Below are 19,366 nucleotides of genomic sequence, written 5' to 3'. Positions count from 1 at the left end.
CCCCAGAGGTATAGCCATAGAAACAGACACACACTTTCAAACAACTATTTATATACATTAAACTTGCTGGGCAAAGACCTACTTATTTCATACTGACACTCTTTAAACATAAAGTTCTTAGCCAACTGGACTTGACTTGGTATTAAGATAAAGGAGAAATAAGAAAAAAATTACCCAAAAGCATACTAAAAAGTATCCATGGTGAGGCAAGGCCTCCCTCCCCTTTTCTGGTCTTTCCGAGCCCTGTCCACCTCCAAGGGCCCTGCTCAGATCCAACTAGAGCCAGAGGCCCATGTTTCCCGGACCTCAACCAGCCACTCACTATCTTCAAGGAACTAGACACTTCCTATTTTTTTCTTTACACCGCCACATTTTATTCTACTCAAATGACTTCATTTTTGAATGTAAATGTTTTCAGCATTGTAAGTAGAAAACCAGTATCACCTGCTTTATCTTGAAGATAATAAAAAATGAAAACAAAACAAGATTATTAAATTCTAGCTGAACCTATTGCTGGTCATAGACTGAGCTGGAGCTCTGTTCTGTTTATAAAAAAAAAAAGAAAGAAAGAAAGAAAAAGAAGGCAGGGGTAGGACACCTGGCTGTCTCAGCTGGTGAAGCACATAACTCTTGACCTCGGGGTTGTGAGTTCAAGCTGAAAACTGAGGGTAGAGATTACTTAAAAATAAAATCTTTAAAAAAACAACAACAGGAGCACCTGGGTGGCTCAGCCATTAAGCCGCTGCCTTCAGCTCAGGTCATGATCCCAGGGTCTTGGGATCAAGCCCCACATCAGGTTCCTTGCTCAGCAGGAAGCCTGCTTCTCCCTCTCCCACTTCCCCTGCTAGTGTTCCCTCTCTCACTGTTCATAGTCTCTCTGTCAAATAAATAAAATCTTAAAAAAAAATAAAAAATTAAAAATAAATAAATAAATAAAAAACAACAGGGAGGAGACTAGCAAGAATCAGAAAGGTGTTAAGGACACACTAGGAACAAACCAAGTCTTTCTCTCTTGATTATCATCAGAGTTTGAAAAGGAGTTGAAAAGCAAATAAACTGTGTGATATGTTAAAAAAAAGAAAGGAAGCGGGGAGCCTGGGGGCCTGCCTTCAGCTTGGGTCATGTCGGGCTCCCTGCTTGGTGGGAAGCCTGCTTCTCCCTCTCCCTCTCCCCCTGCTTGTGTTCCCTCTCTCGCTGTTTCCGTCAATTAAATAAATAAATAAAATCTTAAAAAACAAAACAAAAACAAAACACCTGGGGGATATGTAACAATGAGTTTTAGGCCAGCACACACCAAACCCTCTCAGGGTACGTGTCCCCGGGCTCCGGGAAAATAACTGCCCAATGCTACAGGCCCCTCCCGGAGAAATGGGTTCACGGAGGCATAGCGGTCATTAACCATCTGGTGTCTTGGCAACTTTCACGCTATAACTTGGTACTGGTTTCTTGGGTTTTTGGTTTTTTTTTAAAGTTTACTATACCCTCGGGGTGCCTGGGTGGCTCAGTGGGTTAAAGCCTCTGCCTTGGGCTCAGGTCATGATCCCAGGGTCCTGGGATTGAGCCCCGCATCTGGGCTCTCTGCTCAGTGGGGAGCCTGCTTCCCTTCCTCTCTCTCTGCCTGCCTCTCTGCCTACTTGTGGTCTCTGTTAAATAAATAAATAAATAAATAATCTTTAAAAAAAAAAAAAGCTTACTACACCCCACGTGGGGCTTGAACTCACAACCCTGAGATCAAGAGTCACACGCTCTTCTGAGTCAGCCAGCCAGGCGTCCCTGTTATGCTGCGGTTGTGCTGTGTTGTTTCACAGCCTAGTGCTGTTAGCTACTTATTTTGCTGATTCCAGGACATATATTCTCATCTTTAAATATCCGAAGTTGATGTGTTACAAGTTAATTAGCAGGATGTTTTCTTTCTTAGCAGTATATAAAATAATGACGGGTCCTTATAATTAATGTCTTAGATGCAAAGATACATGGAGAATTTCTCATATATTTAGGAGTGCTCCTTCGGGGGAGGCCCTGCCTGGAACACAGTCCCCACAGCCCCTCGGATGTTCAATGACAAGTGGCCAGAGAATTCCCAGTTCTGCCCATGAGGGAGTGAGACAGTGCCCGGTGTTCCCCCGATGTCACAGTGCCCCCCAAATGGCTCTGACGCTGCTGTGACCGGGTGGGAGGCCATCCTGCTGCCCCAGCTGCCTCCCCTCCTTCAGGGATTAGCCACACCAACTCTCTATTGCTGATTCCACCCCGAGGGGGACACCGAGTCTCTTGCTTCCTTTGTCCGCATCTCGGAACAATATTCAGAAAGGTCACGTATTTCCAAGTCACCCAAACCACTCCCTTCCCCACCCCTGTGCGCACAATGATGCACACTTTCTCCCACACCCACAAATGCCAGGTCTGCCAGCAGCCGAGAAGCGGGCTCCTTGCGCTCACACAGCCTCATCACCGAGCTGCGTAGATACCCCCCACACTGAGCCTGCACCACTTTCTTTGATGGGTTCCTAATTAATTTCTCAGAAGAAACTGAACACAAAATATAGTAAGGAAAGAAGGCCGTTTCAAAAAGCCGAAATTAGGGGCACCTGGGCGGCCGAGTTGGCTTGAGTGTCCGCCTTCTTTGAGTGGGGTCATGATCCCAGGGTCCTGGGATCAAGTCCTACGGTGGCGCAGAGGCGTGGGCTCCCTGCTCAGCGGAAGTCTGCTTCTCCCTCTCCACCTGCCTCTCTCCCCTGCTTCTGCTCGCTTTCTCACTCACTGGCTCAAACAAATAAATAAAATCTTAAAAAAAAAAAAAAGGCCTAATTTTGACTAGTATGAGGGAGCTCCCCAAATTCCTGTTTTGGTAGGAAAAGCATTGATAGTGACCCAGGTGCATGGTCAGTGGTGAAGGGTGTTCCGAGTCCTCGGTAAACACACACCCTCAGCGGCCTCACACACGTGTGTGGCCACGTCGCAGACTAACAGTCCATGAAAGTCCCCACAGAGATTCATCTCCAACTCCTGGGCAGCAAAAGTGGACAAAGCATGGTTCCAAGTTCAGGCCACAGCTTGAATATCAAATTATAGTATGAAAAGGCCGAGTGTTTTTGTGGTGAAAGCACCCGAATTCCTTGGAGGCAAAAAGGAAGCTCAGAATGAGAGAATAATGCCCCCAGGAAGATGGCTCGGGAGGGGTAGCTGTTCTCTCTCTCCAAAAAGCTCAAAATACCCAGTGTCTCCTGCCATCCCTGTCTTTCTGAATGACCCCCTTTTCCTTCCCACTCCTCTGGGACTAGCTCAACTCCTGGCCCCCACCTCTCCCAGCAGGGTTTTCATCAAAGGCTCTCTATGTTTTCATCACAAATATAGTCCTCATACATTCTTAAAGGGGCTAATAATTGTGGGGCACTTACTGCGGGCTGGAGCCGCTCGGCCACATTCTGACGGCGGATGAGACGGTTGTAGGTGATGGCCTCGTGGATGTTTTTATTTTAATGGGGGAACTGATGATGTATATTAGAAAAAATTCAGAGCCCGCACCTGTGATCTTATAGTTGTAGTGGCTCAAGGTTTCTAAGTTAAAAAAACTGAATTTCAAGTTGATTTTCTTTTTATAATTAAGGACAGAAGAGCAGAGGCAACACCAAACTCCTCATTCTTTCAGCCCCAAATGTGCGGGACTTCCAGAGACTCCCCATCCCAGTAAAGGGCACAGTTGGATTTGGACTTCCAGAGACTCCCCATCCCAGTAAAGGGCACAGTTGTTCCAACTAAAAACCTTGCAGTCCTTCTTAACTCTTCTTCCTCGGTCACACACCCACCATCTGATCCACCAGCAAATCCGACCAGCTCGTCCTCCAAAATACAGCCCTCCCTAAAAACCTAAAATATCCCTAAAAACCACCGAGTTTCACAGCACACTTAGGATAGAATCCAAAGTCCACACCAGGGTCCACAAAGTCCCTTGGACCTCAGCGACCCCCACTTTCCCAAAGCACTCTACTGCAGCCACGCTGGCCTCCTTGGTGCTCCCCAAACACACGAGCCTTGGCATCCCTGGTCCCTCAACCAGGGATACTCCCTCCCAAATCCCCTACTTCATCCCATCAAATGCTGAGTGATCTTTCCCTACCACTCTTAAAACGGCCCCTCCACCATTCTAGGAATCCAGACTACTCCTCCCAGCACCAACTGAGGCTATAGGTATTATATTGTTTACAATCAGTATTTACTCACCATGACTGTCTCCCTTATCAGAACAGAGGCTTCATGAGGAAAGTGTCCCTTGCACCTACACAGTATCGGCCACACAGTTAAGTGCTCAGTGACACCTAAATGCTCAGAACTGAAGGTGGCACTTCATGGCTGGACTGTGTCCATGCTGGGCTAGGACAGTCATGTGTTAGTTCATTTAATCCTAACAACACTCCTGGGTGTCCTTTCTGCTGGGAACCAAGGTTCAGGGATGTTAAGTGACTTGCCCAAGTCCCTGTGGGACTTGGACTTTTTGTGAGGTTGCAAAGGGCCCAAGTTCCTTTGAACACATCAAGCTATCTTCAAAAGCTCTTCTTTTCTTCAAAAGACCTTTCAAGGTACCACGCTGGCTGGGGACCAAAGGTGAAACTCCCCAGTGCTCTGCCATCTGGCCCCAGCACGCCCACCTGGCACCATGTTGCCAGCAAATCCCCAGCCCTTCCTGCGAGCCTCCACTGACCCAGTCAAATTAGGCCGGCCACAGCCCCTCAACACTGACCACACAGTGCCTTCCGCCCTGTGTTAGTAGTAGAGGGCTCCCTCCCCCGAGGGTGCGCACACTTCTTTATCTTTGTATCCCCAGGTCCTACAACCACAGACTAGGAACCCTCGAGGCCATCTGCTCAATGCTGATGTTTGAGCTGCTCCTACCAGACTCAGGACACTGGAGAGCCAGTCAGCAAGCAACATATGCGGCCTGGACACTCAGACACCCTGTGAGCAGAGATGTCTTGGTCATCCTTAGGGTGGGACGGGCCTTGTGTGGACATCTCTGTCATCTCCTTGCCTCTCATCATGATGTTATGTGCTCAAAGCTAATTGTCTTGTCTTGAAAGGATTCCCCTTCCACACAGGAACACATTCTGGAGCTAGCAAAGCTTCTGTCTAACCTGAGTCTCCTGGGCACCACCATACCCAGGAAAGGAAGCTGGATGCCACTCTCTTCAGCAGGCCGAACTGGCCCACAGCAGTTACCACTTCCAGCACTCACTACAGTCCAGCCTGTATTTCTGGAATTTTTGCAATGGGTAAATTTATACAGGGGCCCTGCCCTTTGGGAGTTCACAAAGCAAAGGGCCGGGCCTACCTAACTCAATGACAAGGCTGACCTGCAGAGCACTAGTCAAATAAAAGGGCAGCCAAAGATGTGGAGGGGAAGAGAGCAGTCCCCACTGAGCAGCCCTGGGAATTGCTATGGTGGAAGGGCAATTTCAAAAGACAGTGTACACAAAGCGGGTCATTAGTATATAGCCCTGAAGGTCATCCCTCCCAATGATTCTGATGCTTTCAGGCCCAGGGCAGGAGGGCGTGTCTTTGGTAGCTCTGTAAGTCCCACGCCAAGCACTGGACATGGCTACAAATGCTTTTTTTACCAGTATGTATTGAGTGCCTGGCACCTAGTGGTGGTAAGCGCTGGTGAGATCTGTCATAGATCCTAAGTACGGGAGTCAGACAAGTGCACAGGCAAGCACAACAGACTGCTCCATCTGGGGAGGCCCCAGGGGCCCCACACACTATGCTGGTAGGTCAGAACAGGCTCAAGGCACCAAAATGTGTATCTACGTGCATGTGAGTCAGGACGATGCAGGGGCAAGACACCAGCGACAAACCCATGGGGGTCCAGATTACGGAGTAAGGGTGAGTCTCAGGACAAATCTCCCACGGCCTGCTCTCCCCTTAGAGTTAAAGAAACTGAGGCATAGTGCGTTAAGAGTCAGTACCAGAACCCGGGCTGCCACTCAGGTCATGCCTTCCGCAGCGACTAGAGGTTAACAGGGTTTCTGGAATCAGACGGCCCGATTTTAACCCTGACTCTGCCATGTGGCCTCTTGCAGTGTGGGCCTCTTGGGCAAGTGACCGCCTGCCTCTCTGTGCCGCAGTTTCTTTACCCGCCCAACGGGAGTAATTGTAGTACCTACCTCCCGGGGCTGTTACATAAACTAAGCTTACAACGTAAAGCAATTGGCAGGAAACCTGGGAGATGATAAGCGGTAACCAGCCGCTGCTGCGACTATGACTGTTTTTCTCCCGCGGCCGCTCGGTGCCGGCGGTGGGCTCACCGCCCGGGCCATCTCCGCCGCAGCGCGCCACGTTCCCTTCCGGCTCCAGGCCGCACCCGACCCTCGACGCGCCCTTGACGCTCGGGGTCGCTGGACCGCGAATCCCAGCCCCCGACGACCGGGCGGCAGCGCGCACGCGCGGGCCTCGCGCGGCTGCACGCGCCGCTGTCCTCGGGAGTGAGGGGGGCCGGCCCGGGAGAGGGGAGGCCGGCGGCCACACCTCGCCAGGGAGAAGGAGGCGGCCTAACGGCGGAGAGGGAGCCGCGCCTGCACCCGACAGGCCCCCCTTGGGCTCCCAACCCCCAGCCCGGAGAGCGGGTCAGTTCCTCACACTCTGCAGCAAGCTCCTCCTCTGCGCCGCCATCTTGGAGGGACCCCCGGGGCTGCGCCCGCCTCCCAGCAGAGCAGGCGAGAAGGGCGGCTAGAGCGGCCTGAAGCCGGCCGGGAGGATCTGGCTGCCGGGGAGCACGCCCACAGCGCCACCCCATGGCCAAAGTGGGATGGGGCCCTGGAGGAGGGTGTGCGCAGGCGCTGTCTTCCACTTTTTCCCTCTCGGGAGGAAAAGGGAAAGCTTCCTTAAATGATTGGCTCTCGCCCATTTTGTTTGCGTATTTTCTCCAGGATGCTTTTCAGATGGGGCTCCTGTGTCACCGGATTTGCGTTCTTTATGAACACTTTGGGCGTGGGGTTTGGTGAATTATTCATTCACTCGATAAATATTCGTTGGGTGGCCATGCCTGGCCCTATGGGGTGAAGCAGCGAACAAGACACCCTCAGAAATCTGTTTGAATTGGGGAGGACATCATTTACATATGTAAATCATTTCGAAGTGGGCTAAGTGGTAGGAAGAGAAGTTTATGGATGGGGCATGGGAGTGGAGGGCAGGCCAGGCGGAGGGGACATCTAGTGCACAAGGCACGAGAAAAGGGAGCGTGTGAGTGCGGCTTCAAGAAGCATGCGTGGGGGCGCCTGGGTGGCTCAGTGGGTTAAGCCGCTGCCTTCGGCTCAGGTCATGATCTCAGAATCCTGGGATCGAGCCCCGCATCGGGCTCTCTGCTCTGCAGGGAGCCTGCTTCCTCCTCTCTCTCTGCCTGCCTCTCTGCCTACTTGTGATCTCTCTGTCAAATAAATAAATAAAATCTTAAAAAAAAAAAAAAAAAAAAGAAGAAGCATGCGTGTCCCAGAAGGGATCTGTGGCTAGAACAGAGGTGGAGGAGATGTGAGATGAAGGGCTCTGGGGTGGGTTCTGACCAGGCTGGAGTTGGGCTATTCATGTGGTGGACAAAGGAAACTTGTTGACTAATGAGCAAGCCAGGGACGTGTTTGGTAGAAAGATGCCTTTGACTACCAGGTATAGAACAGATGTTTAGGAGCATTGGAGTGAAGACCAATTAAGGGACTGTTGTGTTAGTTCATGGGAAGAGATGATAGTAGTTTGTCTGCTGCCAGTGCCAAGGGGATGGATTTTATTTAGATGAAATTGTCATGACTTGGTTCATGGATTGGTTGGGGTTGTGATGGAAAGAGATTTGCCAAAGATTCTCCCAGACTTCCGGAAAAAAAAATTTTTTTTAAAAACAGCTGGAAAATTTTAGGTGCTTTTAAAACACGCAAGAAAAGAAGTCGGATCAGTCCTGAGATGGAGTGGACTAGAGAAGACCACATCGAAAGAGCAGGAGGGATGGAGAGGTGGGGAAGCCTTGACACATAGAACCCAGGGTGAGGAGGGCAATGGACAACGATGTCACATACTTTTGAGTGATCTAGTTAGAAGATTCCTGAAGAAAGTCCATTAGGTTTAGCCATCCAGAGGCCCTTATCCCGGGAAGTTCAGGTAGGAAGGTAGCACAGAAACCCAGATACAGTGAGTTGAGGAGCCGTTGGGGTATGGGGACATGGAGACCTTGAGAATCAGCAGTTCTCCCTAGCTGGTGGGCTGTAAAGAGCAGGAGAGAGGGAAGGGAACATGAGATCGAGTGTGTTTTCTTTTAGGTTGAGAGGAACTTGAGCCTGTTTAAATGCTGAAGGAAAGGCTTGCCAGAGAGGAGCTGATGATTTAGAAGAGGGAAGGGGAGGCCATCTAGGTCTGGGTTGGTGACATCATCTTGTCTTACCAGCACAGCTCCTAGTGGCCCAGGATGACTGCTTGAACTCCAGCTATTTCATCTGAGTTCTGCCAGCAGGAAGGAGAGAGGAAGGGAGGAAGATACACTTCTCTTACTCTTTTTTTTTTTTTAATTAAAGATTTACTTGCATGCAATCTTCTCTTTTTAAGGAGACTTCCAGAAGTTCCACCTGATGTTTCTCCTTACATCTCATTGACTATAATCTAGCTGAAGGGAGGTAAAGAAACCAGACTTTGGACCAAGCTACAGGGGCCCACCTACAGTTTCCATCACTAAAGAAGGATTGAGATGTGGATACTAGGAGGCTGTGAACTGTCAGTGCCACAAAAGGGAGTGGGAGGGACCAGGCAGTTTTTTGAAGAAGAGTCTGGAAGGATTCAGGATTTGGAGCCCAACCCACTCTGTTCTAATCCCAACCCCATATACTTTCACCTCTGTGACCTTGAACAAGCCACTTGAGTCTCAGGGTCCTCTGTAGAACAGATTAAATGAGGTGCCTTCGAAAGACCTGTCCTGTGGTAAGTGCTGATGTTCATTACATTCAAATTAAAATTTTTTATTTAAAGATAATAAACGCATCCTGAGTGCCTCCTGTATGGCAGACACTTGCCAGATGCTTTTTCATCGTAGTTATTTCTCCCTCCAACATGGTCTTACAATCATCTCTAATTTCATAAAACAGGAAACTCCAGTTCAGCGAGTCACCTAACAGGTAGATTTTGGGATTCGAATCCAGGCCCCACGACTCTGTGATGTTGTGATTGAATGAGAAATATACATCTGGTCTTCATCTCTGGTTCTTGGCTTCCAAATCCTTGAGTGACAGGTCCCACCAGCATCTTTTGTTATAATATTTGGTCACCCTCCTAGCTTCTGGAAGGGCTTTGGAACTTTTCTGGTTTATGGACGTGATAGGGGCATCTTCTGTTATTCACTGGAAGCCCATTCAGCCGTCCTGGAGTTTATGAGATGACCAGTGGCTGGAAGGCCCTGGGTAATTTCAGGTGGGGGCCCGTTGCCAGAGGATCCAGTCATGGGATTAGCCAGTCCCGCCCCCACTTCTTGGGGGTGGGGTTTGGGTTTGGGTTGGTCGCTAATGGCCAATGATTTAAGCTGCCATCCCTATGTCACAGAACCTCCACAAAACCCTGACCAAGGGGGTTTGGAGAGCTTCTGGGGTGCTGAAGGCATCCACATGCTGGGATGGTGGCACCTGCCACACTCCATATGCCCAGAAGCTCTTGCGCTCTGTGGATTCTTCCAGATCTGCCCCATGTACCTATTCATCTGGCAGTCCATTTGTGTCTTTGGTAACAGCCTTTTTTTTTTCTTTTTAAAGATTTTATTTATTTATTTGGCAGAGATCACATATTAGGCAGAGAGGCAGGCAGAGAGAGAGAGACACATGGGAAGCAGGCTCCCTGCTGAGCGGGGAGCCCGATGCGGGGCTCGATCCCAAGACCCTGAGATCATGACCTGAGCTGAAGGCAGAGGCTTAACCCACTGAGCCACCCAGGCACCCCTGGTAACAGCCTTTTTTATTTATTTTTTTTTTTTAAAGATTTTATTTATTTGACAGACAGAGATCACAAGTAGGCAGAGAGGCAGTCAGAGAGAGAGGGAGAAGCAGGCTCCCTGCTGAGCAGAGAGCCCGATGCGGGGCTGGATCCCAGGACCCTGAGATCATGACCTGAGCCGAAGGCAGAGGCTTCAACCCACCGAGCCACCCAGGCGCCCCTGGTAACAGCCTTTTTAATAAATCAGCAAAGTAGCTCTTTCCCTGAGTTTTGTGCCTGATTTATAGTCAAATCGGACAGAAGCAGGGGTGGCCTGGGGCCCCACCACCTACGACAGGCTTCTGAAGCAGGGAGCAGTCTCATGGGACTCAGCCCTTAGCCTGGGGGTTCTGGTGCTCTCTCGGGCGCTCACTGTCAGAATGGAGTGAATCACAGGGCCCCCAGCTGGTATCCTCGGAGAACGAACCCGAAGAGTTGCATTTGTGGTCACAAGTCTTCAGCTGTCGTAGATAAGAACCCCCTGGTGGTAGACTCCAAGGCCTTTCTGGCAACCCTGTGAGGTCCGCAGACCCTCCGACGCCCTTCACCGCCCAGCCTGGTCTAACTGCTTGAAGACCCCCAGACACCCCCGTGGTTCCCTGCCTCCCCATCTTTGCAGCTCCTTTCCCACGTGAGTACCAGGCGAACTTCTCTTCATGGCTCCTATCAAATCAGAGTTCTTCCCGGAACCTGTTGTTTTTGTTTGTTTGTTTTTTATTTATTTGACAGAGAGAACAAGAGAGGGAACACAAGCAGGGGGAGCAGGAGAGGGAGAAGCAGGCTCCCTGCTGAGCAGAGAACCCAATGTGAGGCTCGATCCCAGGGCCTTGGGTTCATGACCTGAGCCAAAGGCAGATGCTTAACAACTGAGCCACCCAGGTGCCCCTGGAACCTGTTTTTGTGGTTTGTTTTTTTTTTAATCCACATCCCAAGAATTACTCCCTCAGTCAGTACTGATCATTTAAAATCATGCTGCTTGTTGGGACGCCTGAGTGGCTCAGTGGGTTAAAGCCTCTGCCTTCAGCTCAGGTCATGATCCCTGGGTCTTGAGATCCAGCCCCACATCGGGCTGTCTGCTCAGCAGGGAGCCTGCTTCTTCCTCTCTCTCTCTGCCTACTTGTGATCTCTGTCAAATAAATAAATAAAATCTTTAAAAAATAAAATCATGCTGCTTATTTGCCGAGACCTTCCCGAGGGCAGGAAGCGTGGCAGTTCAGCTCTTGGTCTCCTCACAGGCTCCAGAGAAACTTCTCAGCGGATGTGTGTGGCATCTAACTGGTTCAAGAGGCAGAGCTGAAGAGATCACATTGGTCGACAAGGCAGCTGGGAACAGGCCATCTGTCCCCAGATACCCAAGCGACTTCAGGGGGAGCTGGGACTAGGACTTGGGGCTTCCGCTCCCCACCCCAAGTCCTCTTTCCACACCTGACCACCTCCGTAATGTACCATGGTGGGTCCTCCTTCCAAAGTTCCTCTGGTCTAGTTTCCCAGGTGATGCAGTTTGGGAATGCTGGTTTATTAGAGGGGTCCAGAGCTGATGGCCGAGAAAGAATTCTTGAGATGTCTTTGGTGCAAAAGTGTTCTTAAAGCACAGGGGCAGGACCCCTGGGCAGAAAGAGCCGCACTGGGGTCCTAAGAATGGTTAATAATATACTTCCAAGTGGGGAGGTAGTTAGGGATAGTATAAGTCTCTAAGGAACTTGGAAGCAAGGTTTCCAGGACCTAGAGGGGCTAGCTGTTGTTTTTAAAAGGTCATTTATGGGGCACCTGGGTGGCTCAGTGGGTTAAAGCCTCTTCCTTCGGCTCAGGTCATGATCCCAGGGTCCTGGGATTGAGCCCTGCATCGGGCTCTCTGCTCAGCAAGGAGCCTGTTTCCCCCCCTTCTCTCTGCCTACTTGTGATCTCTGTCTGTCAAATAAATAAATAAAATCTTTTAAAAATATATAAATAAAAAAAATAAAAAGGTCATTTACTACCCTCTAGAAAAACCTTACTCATGAGACCCTTCACATGTTTATCAGGGGGCCATATACGTGGAGGATGACTGATAATGTCTATTTTGGGGGGTGGGTAGAGAGAAAGGAAGTTTCCAAAGGGATTTTTACAGGATCCTAGAGGTTGGGCTAATGTCGAGCTAAGGTAGCCTTTTGCCTCCAGCAAAGGATTCACCTGGAGGTAGCTTAGCTCCTGGAGAAAGGTCACTCTGCTTGTCCCAAGTACTTGTCAGCGGGCTGCAAAGGAAATTTAATTTTTCCTATATCCCTTTTGCCTTTGTTCTCCACATCAGTGAGACAGGGAAATCTGCTGTGGACAGTTCCCCTTCTCCTCTGGGGACAGCATGCCCGGGCACCGGGTTGTGACGTGGGTCCTGTTTTCCCCAGGACAGCCCTCTGGTTCATACTGGGGTTTGCGGTCAATCCCAGACAAGCCAGAGGAACAAAGATCCCATAGCTGCTGACCTTGAAAACCACTTAAACAGCCAGGCAGAGCTCCAGGCCCTCTCACCGGAGCCCGCATGGAAGGGCTATCTGGCAGGGACCGGGGTCCCAACACACTGTGAACCATACACATGGCCCAGAATGTCAGATCACTCTGTGCCCCTGCCCGGGACCCTTCTAAAGCCCAGACCGCAGAGGAAAACATGGTTGTGCAGCACGGAAGCGGAGAGGACTGGGGACTGAAGGTCCGACCAGGTCGGGTTGTAGGCTTTCTTTTTCTGCCCTCCAGCCAGCTCCCTGCCAAGTCGGCAGTTTCCATTGGTCTCTTGTGCGGCTTCTCTGTGGCTGCCGGGACCCTGGTTCACAGATAGCAGCTTGGAAAGATGACCCTAAGGATGCTGAAGAAGGTTTGGAAGGGTATTCCACCATCCGCATGCCCACCTTCCTTTTCACCTTCTCCCTTCTGGCTGGGAACCCAGGCTGGTGAACCCCGGCTGCCGAAGGAGAGTGCAGAGACAACCTGGCATTGGGCTCTTTGCCTTTCTGGATTTTTCCTGGTGCAAGCATTTTGCCTTGTGGCTGTGTGGTCTTCCCATGGATCATCTTAATGGAGGTGTCCTAGTCCTTTGGCTGCACACACGCTCATTTCCAAATGTTCACTAATAAACTTGTTTCCACTGGGGGCCGTTACAAAGAGCTCTGCAACAGTCATTTTTGGGTTTAAAAACTATTGAATTTCTTAGAGAAGCACAATGAAGCCTATAAGGGGGAGGAGAATGATTTGCTTTATTTTAGCAAAGAGAAGAAAGGAAACAGGAGAGCAGGGACCAGAGGGACAGATCTATGTCACCTGGGCTGATGGGCATACAAGGTTTCTTGGTGCTGCTCTCTCCCTTTTCTGTATAGGTTTGCTATCTCTCACAATAAAAATTTTCAGATGCAAACACGGTCCCTGTCCTCAGCTCACAGTCCTGTGGGAGGAACACACGAGAAACCGGGATCTAGCAGAGTGGTGAAAAATGCCGGGATGGGCTAGGGAACCCAGATGAGGGCTGCTTACCTCAGCCTTAGGAAATCAGGGAGGGCTTCCTGGGAGAAGTGACCATTGGTGCCTGAAAGATGTGGAGGAGGTGGTCCCATGACACTGAAAGGAAGGGTGTTCCAGGCAAAGGTCCTGTCAGGAGCAAAGAGTCGGGAGAGAAAGAAAGTGACCCAGATAACGCCTGGTGCGTTGGTCCATCTGGCCAGAGTGTCGGTGAGGTCGAGCCAGAGCTAGAGCAGAGGGTGGGGGCTGGCCCCGGGCAGTGTGTGAACCTCAGTAGGAGTCCGGGCGGTCTCCAGGTGCCGGGCAGCTGGAGGAGGGTGCGATCACATCGGGATCTGAGGACTCCTGCTCCTCCCGGATGCAGGACAGGTTGTGGGTGGTGGAAAGAGACAAGAGCGCCGCTTTTTGCTTCTCCTGAATTGCTCCACTGAGATCACTTCCAGAACGCTCACCCCCCAACATCGCACCGTCCGTTTCTTGGCTGTTTTTGGTTTACCTCTTCCAAGAGGCCGTGACCTCTTTGCAAGCAGAGGCTAGTTATTTTGTTTGTTTTGTTAAAAGATTTTATTTGACAGACAGAGATCACAAGCAGGCAGAGAGGCAGGCAGAGAGAGAGGAGGAAGCAGGTTCCCTGCTGAGCAAAGAGCCCAATGTGGGGCTCGATCCCAGGACCCTGAGATCATGACCTGAACCAAGGCAGAGGCTAACCCACTGAGCCACACAGGCGCCCCGCAGAGGCTAGGTCTTACTCATCTCCATAACCCCAGCGTTTAGTGCATACAGCAGGCACTGAATAAATGCTTGTGAATGAGCCAACTTCCACTGAGCAACTACCAAGTGCCAGGCACTACTCTCAGCGCTTCACACATATTCCTTTGTGTGCAGGATCTTCATGACCACGCTCCTGGGATGTGTTACTGATGAATTTCTAGAACCTAGGTGAGGTTCAGTGGGCTGAGGTCCGGAGCCGATAACTAAGAAAGAATTCTTGAGACATCTTTGGTGCAAAATGGTGGTTTATTAAAGCACGGGGACAGAACCCGTGGGTGGAAGAGCTGCAGCGCCGGGTTGTGAGGGATGGCAGGTTATGTACCCTGCGGTTGTGGGAAGGGGAGGGCAAGGGAGGCTCCAATGGAACTTTCATATGCTAAAGAGGGCCCACAGGGTGCCGGGATCCCGGAGGCCTTGCCCTTGCGGCTTGATCAATGTTGTCTTTAGGCCAGCCATTAACATCAAGATAGTTGGGAGATTCTTGGTGGGATGTCACAGTCCTGCTATCAAGCGTCTTTGTTAGTGAGATTTAGGTTTAGAAGAGATTTAACTATATTTACATTCCCTTCTACCTCAGCCTCCTCCAGTTTTGTTTATGGTGGGGAGGGAGACATTAGGGCTTGAGGAACTGAGTTATTTGCCTCTGGAAATTGTGCTATTGATAAGGTAACTTCTTTGTTTGTAGATCTCTAGGACATTTGTAAACCAAGGGAGACTCTGTCTTGCAGGATGTGATCTCTGCAAGTTAACTATTTGTTTCTCGTTTATGGCAGTCAGGGGTGCCTGAGGAATGTCACACACATTGCCGAGGGGAGCGGGTGCAGAGGGGGTGCAAGGTGCCTGCTTTGTCTTCAGCCAGCCTCCTGCTCCTCATCATTACTGTTACTCCGGGTTAGTTCTGGTCCTCCGAGAAGCAGGATTTGAGGGGAAAAGGAGGGAGAGTAAGGAAGGCAGGTCTGACTCCTGGGGGAAGGTTAGGTATGCAGATTCTCAGACAGCAGATAATATTGTCCTAGGAAAGTGTTGGCTGGGCAGCCGGAAAGTGGTCCAGCCAAAGTCACTGGTTGAGGGAGTCCTGTGCCCCGTGGGAACTGGCCCTTTACGCAGGCTCTGGCAGGGGCAGCCCGCTCCTGCAATCTTGGCAGAAACACCAGAGCAGAACTGGAAGAGCAGCAGCTGGAGCCTTCTCTCAAGGGTGTGCACAGGTCCCATTTTACAGGCATGAAAACTGAGGCCTGAGAGGTAAGGTCACTTGCCCACGGTCACACAGATAGGAAGGAATTGAGTTCCTTTGCTTCAGAGAACATCTTTGTGACCCTCTACTCCATAGCAGTGCTATTACACACTGAATTTGTGTCCCCCAAATTCATATGTGGAGGTCCTAACCCTCAGTGCCTTGGAACATGACCTTATTTGGAAATAGGGTCACTGCAGAGGTAATTAGCTGAGATGAGATTGCCTGGAGTAAGGCGGGTCCGTAATCTACTATGACAGTGTCCTCATGGAAAGGGGAAGTTTGGGCCCAGAGCCGCAGGGAGAGAATGTCATGTGAACCCGACAGAGGGAGGGGTGATGTGCCTACAGGCTGAGGACTGCCAGAGATGGCCCACAGCCTGCCAGGCTGGGAGACAGCCGGGGACAGGTCCTCCCTCACACCCTGGGAAGAAACCGACCCTGCTGATGCCTTAAACTTGGGCTTTTGGTCTCCGGGACTGGGAAGCGACACATTTCTATTGTTTCCGCGCACTGCTCCCCACCCTGCTACGGCAATCCTGCTGACCCAACACAGTGGGAACACCTTTTGTGGCAGCTAGTTATGCAAAGACATGCGAGGTGGATTCCTGGAATGTTCTCCAGCCTCCACCCCAGTAGCATGAACAAGGATGAGATCCTTCCCAGTCTTGGTTCTGGCTCCCAACCTTGGTCGCTGTGCTCGCAGCTGATACAATATCTTAGGAAAATCCATTCTAGCTTATCTCCCGAGGCTCAGCCCCTCTGGAGGATGTCCGTGCAGGGTATGGCTCTAGCCAGCCATCCCCAGGCCTAGCTGTGGCCACCCATACCTGCCCTGAGGCTCCATCTGTGAAGGCCCCTGGCTTCCGCACCAAGGGAAGCAGGTTCTTCGGAAGCCAGACCAGGGCCATCTGCCAGGCAGGCTGTTTCACTACTTGGTAGCTCCTCGAGGATCCTTTATTTCCAGGCACTCCAGACCCCAGTTCCTCTAGGTTCCCCACTGCCCACCCTAGGTGTCAGGAGCCCAGAGAAGGAGGAGTTTGCTGGAAGATGGTTAAGAGCTGACAAAAAAGGCAAAAGGTGTCTTTCCTGAGTACCCAGAGGGCTGTGGACAAAGAAAGATTAGAGTCAATTTCTGCTGGAACACGGCTAGCTAGCTGTTGTCACTCCAGTCGGCCATTCATTCAACAGAAACTTCTCATCTCGTACCTACCATGGGTCTGCCCATTACAGAGGGTCATTTACACAGTGTGATCGAGTGCACAAACTCTGGACACAGAGGGACCTGGTTCAAGTTCCAGCTTAGCCACTTACAGTGTGGCCTTAGATGAGTTGCTTAACTTCTCTGAGCTTCCTCTGCCTCATTGGTTATATGTAAGTAATTTTCCCATCACTTTCACAGGATTAAAAAAAAAAAAAGATTATTTATTTGAGAGAAAGAGAGCAGAGAGAGACAGCACACAGAGTGGTGGGGAGGGGCAGAGGAAGAGGGAGAAGCAGACTCCCTGAGCAGGGAGCCTGACTGGGGGGCTTGATCCCAGGGCCCCAGGAACATGACCCAAGCCAACAGCAGACACTTAACACACCTTTGCAGGATGGGTAGGAAGATAGAATTGCTTTAAGTAAAGGGTTTGTCGTACACCCAGGTATAGAAGTCCCAGAGGAGAATAGGGTGGAGTCCCTGCCCTTAAGAAGCATTTGCATGGGGGCACCTGGGTGGCTCAGTGGGTTGAGCCTCTGCCTTTGGCTCAGGTCATGATCTCAGGGTCCTGGGATGGAGCCCTGCATCGGGCTCTCTGCTCACCCCCCTCCCCCGTCTGCCTCTCTGCCTACTTGTGATCTTTCTTTCTGTGTCAAATAAGTAAAATTTAAAAAAAAAAAAAAAGTGGTGAGTTTTATTGTGTGTAAATTATACTTCAAGAAAATTGAGAAAATTTTTAAAAAGCTTTTAATGTGGTTTTATATCTTATAAAAATAATACATATTTAGGGGCACCAGGTGGCTCAGTCGGTTAAGCCTCTGCGTTTGGATCAGTTCACGATCCCAGGGTCCTGGGATGAAGCCCTGCATTGGGTCTTGGAATCAGTCCTGAGATCCAGCCCCACACTGGAGGACCCCCGGCTCAGTGGGGAGCCTGGTTTTCCCTTTGCCCCTGCCCTTACTTGTGCACTTGCGCTCTCTCAAATAAATAAATAAAATCCTTTAAAAATAAAAATAATACATATTTAATGCAGAAAATGAAAAAACAAGAGCAGAGAAAAAATATTAAATCACTGTATTCCAAGACCACTTAGATATAACTACTATTAAAAATTTGGTGGGACGCCTGGGTGGCTCAGTCGTTAAGCATCTGCTTTTGGTTCAAGTCATGATCCCAGGGTCCTGGGATGGAGTCCTGCATTGGGCTCCTTGCTCAGCGGTGAGTCAGCTTCTCCCTCTGCCTCTGCAGCTCCCCCTGCTTGTGCTCTCTGTCTCTCTCTGACAAATAAATAAAATCTTAAAAAAACCCAATTAGGTAAATATCCTCTCTGAGACTTTCATATATATATATATACAAATATATATATACATACACACATATATATACACAGACACACGTATATTTCATGCTTTTACAAAAATTAGATCTCACTGTACATATTATTTTATAACCTGCTTTTCCCACTGAATATTATAATTTGAATGTTTTATTTCATTGTTCTTCTACAATAAAGTTTTTATTTCCCTCATGGTGTCCTGTTGTAAAGACACAACCAAGTTTAATTAACCAATTCCCCTTGTGTGATGCCTCTGCCTGTTCTTTCCCGTTTCTCAGGAGTATACTCAAGGTTGCGTCATGCGCCATAGACCAGAATTTCTTAACCTTCTCTATTTTTTAAAATATTTTGTTTATTGGGGCACCTGGGTGGCTCAGTGGGTTAAAGCCTCTGCCTTCGGCTCAGGTCATGATCCCAGGATCCTGGGATCGAGCCCCACATTGGGCTCTCTGCTTGGCAGGGAGCCTGCTTCCCTCTCTCTCTCTCTGCCTGCCTCTCTGCCTACTTGTGATCTCTCTGTCAAATAAATAAAATATTAAAAAATATATTTTGTTTATTTATTTGACAGAGATCACAAGTAGGCAGAGAGGCGGTGGGGGTGGTGGGGAAGCAGACTCCCTGCCGAGCAGAGAGCCTGATGTGGGGCTTGATCCCAGGACCCTGAGATCATGACCTGAGCTGAAGGCAGAGGCTTAACCCGCTGAGCCACCCAGGCGCCCTACAAATAAATAATCTTTTTTAAAAATGCATAAAATAATATACCAATGCTTACAAAGGAAACTAATTATAGTGAAACATTTACCAAAAAATATTTTTTAATCTGTGCTTCGGTGATCCAAAGGTGTGAGACATGTGGAGCGGAGCTACCCAACAGAGCTGGAAGCCTACAGCGAGAAGCTGAGCAGCCCAGTCCCACCAGACGGCAATCAGCTGAACCCCACTGACAGGTGTGTGGCCATTTTTTGAACCTCCTAAGTTTTGGAATCAGGCCTTACACTGCAAGGCTCTCTGATACACTGGGGGGACGTAGCCTTCCTACGGAAAGCATCACCTAAGCTTACAGTTAAACCTGGAGTGGAAATGGCAAATAAGCGTATGAACACACCCTCCGCATCCTGGGTCATTAGGGAACAGCAAGTTGAACGACGAAATACTACTACGCACTTATTAGAAGAGCTAAAAATCCAAAACACCGACGACACCAAATACCCACGAGGATGTCGAGCAACAGGAATTTTCCCTCACCGCTGCTGGGAATGCAAAACAGTACAGACACTTCGGAAGTTTGGTGGCTTCTCACACAGCTAAACATAGTCTTGCCGTATGGTCCAGCAGTTGCTCTCCTTCGTATTTATCCAAAT

General features: G+C 49.8%; 1 protein-coding gene across 2 annotated transcripts in view; it reads right to left on the bottom strand.

Moving 5' to 3' along the window:
• TAB1 (TGF-beta activated kinase 1 (MAP3K7) binding protein 1) overlaps nt 1–6,767 on the bottom strand; it is a 32,947-nt gene extending 26,180 nt beyond the window's left edge. For both annotated transcript variants that reach the window (XM_047740219.1, XM_047740220.1), the window contains exon 1: nt 6,631–6,767. In XM_047740219.1, coding sequence (XP_047596175.1) covers nt 6,631–6,663 — 33 coding nt within the window. In that variant the 5' untranslated portion in view covers nt 6,664–6,767. The remainder of the gene's footprint in view (nt 1–6,630) is intronic.
• Nucleotides 6,768–19,366: the final 12,599 nt, after the last annotated feature.

This window comes from Lutra lutra, chromosome 8, assembly GCF_902655055.1.
Source record: "Lutra lutra chromosome 8, mLutLut1.2, whole genome shotgun sequence".
NCBI classification, from domain to species: Eukaryota; Metazoa; Chordata; class Mammalia; order Carnivora; family Mustelidae; genus Lutra; species Lutra lutra.
The sequence above is the reverse complement of the archived record's forward strand: the minus strand, read 5'-3'. Positions and strand labels throughout refer to the sequence as shown.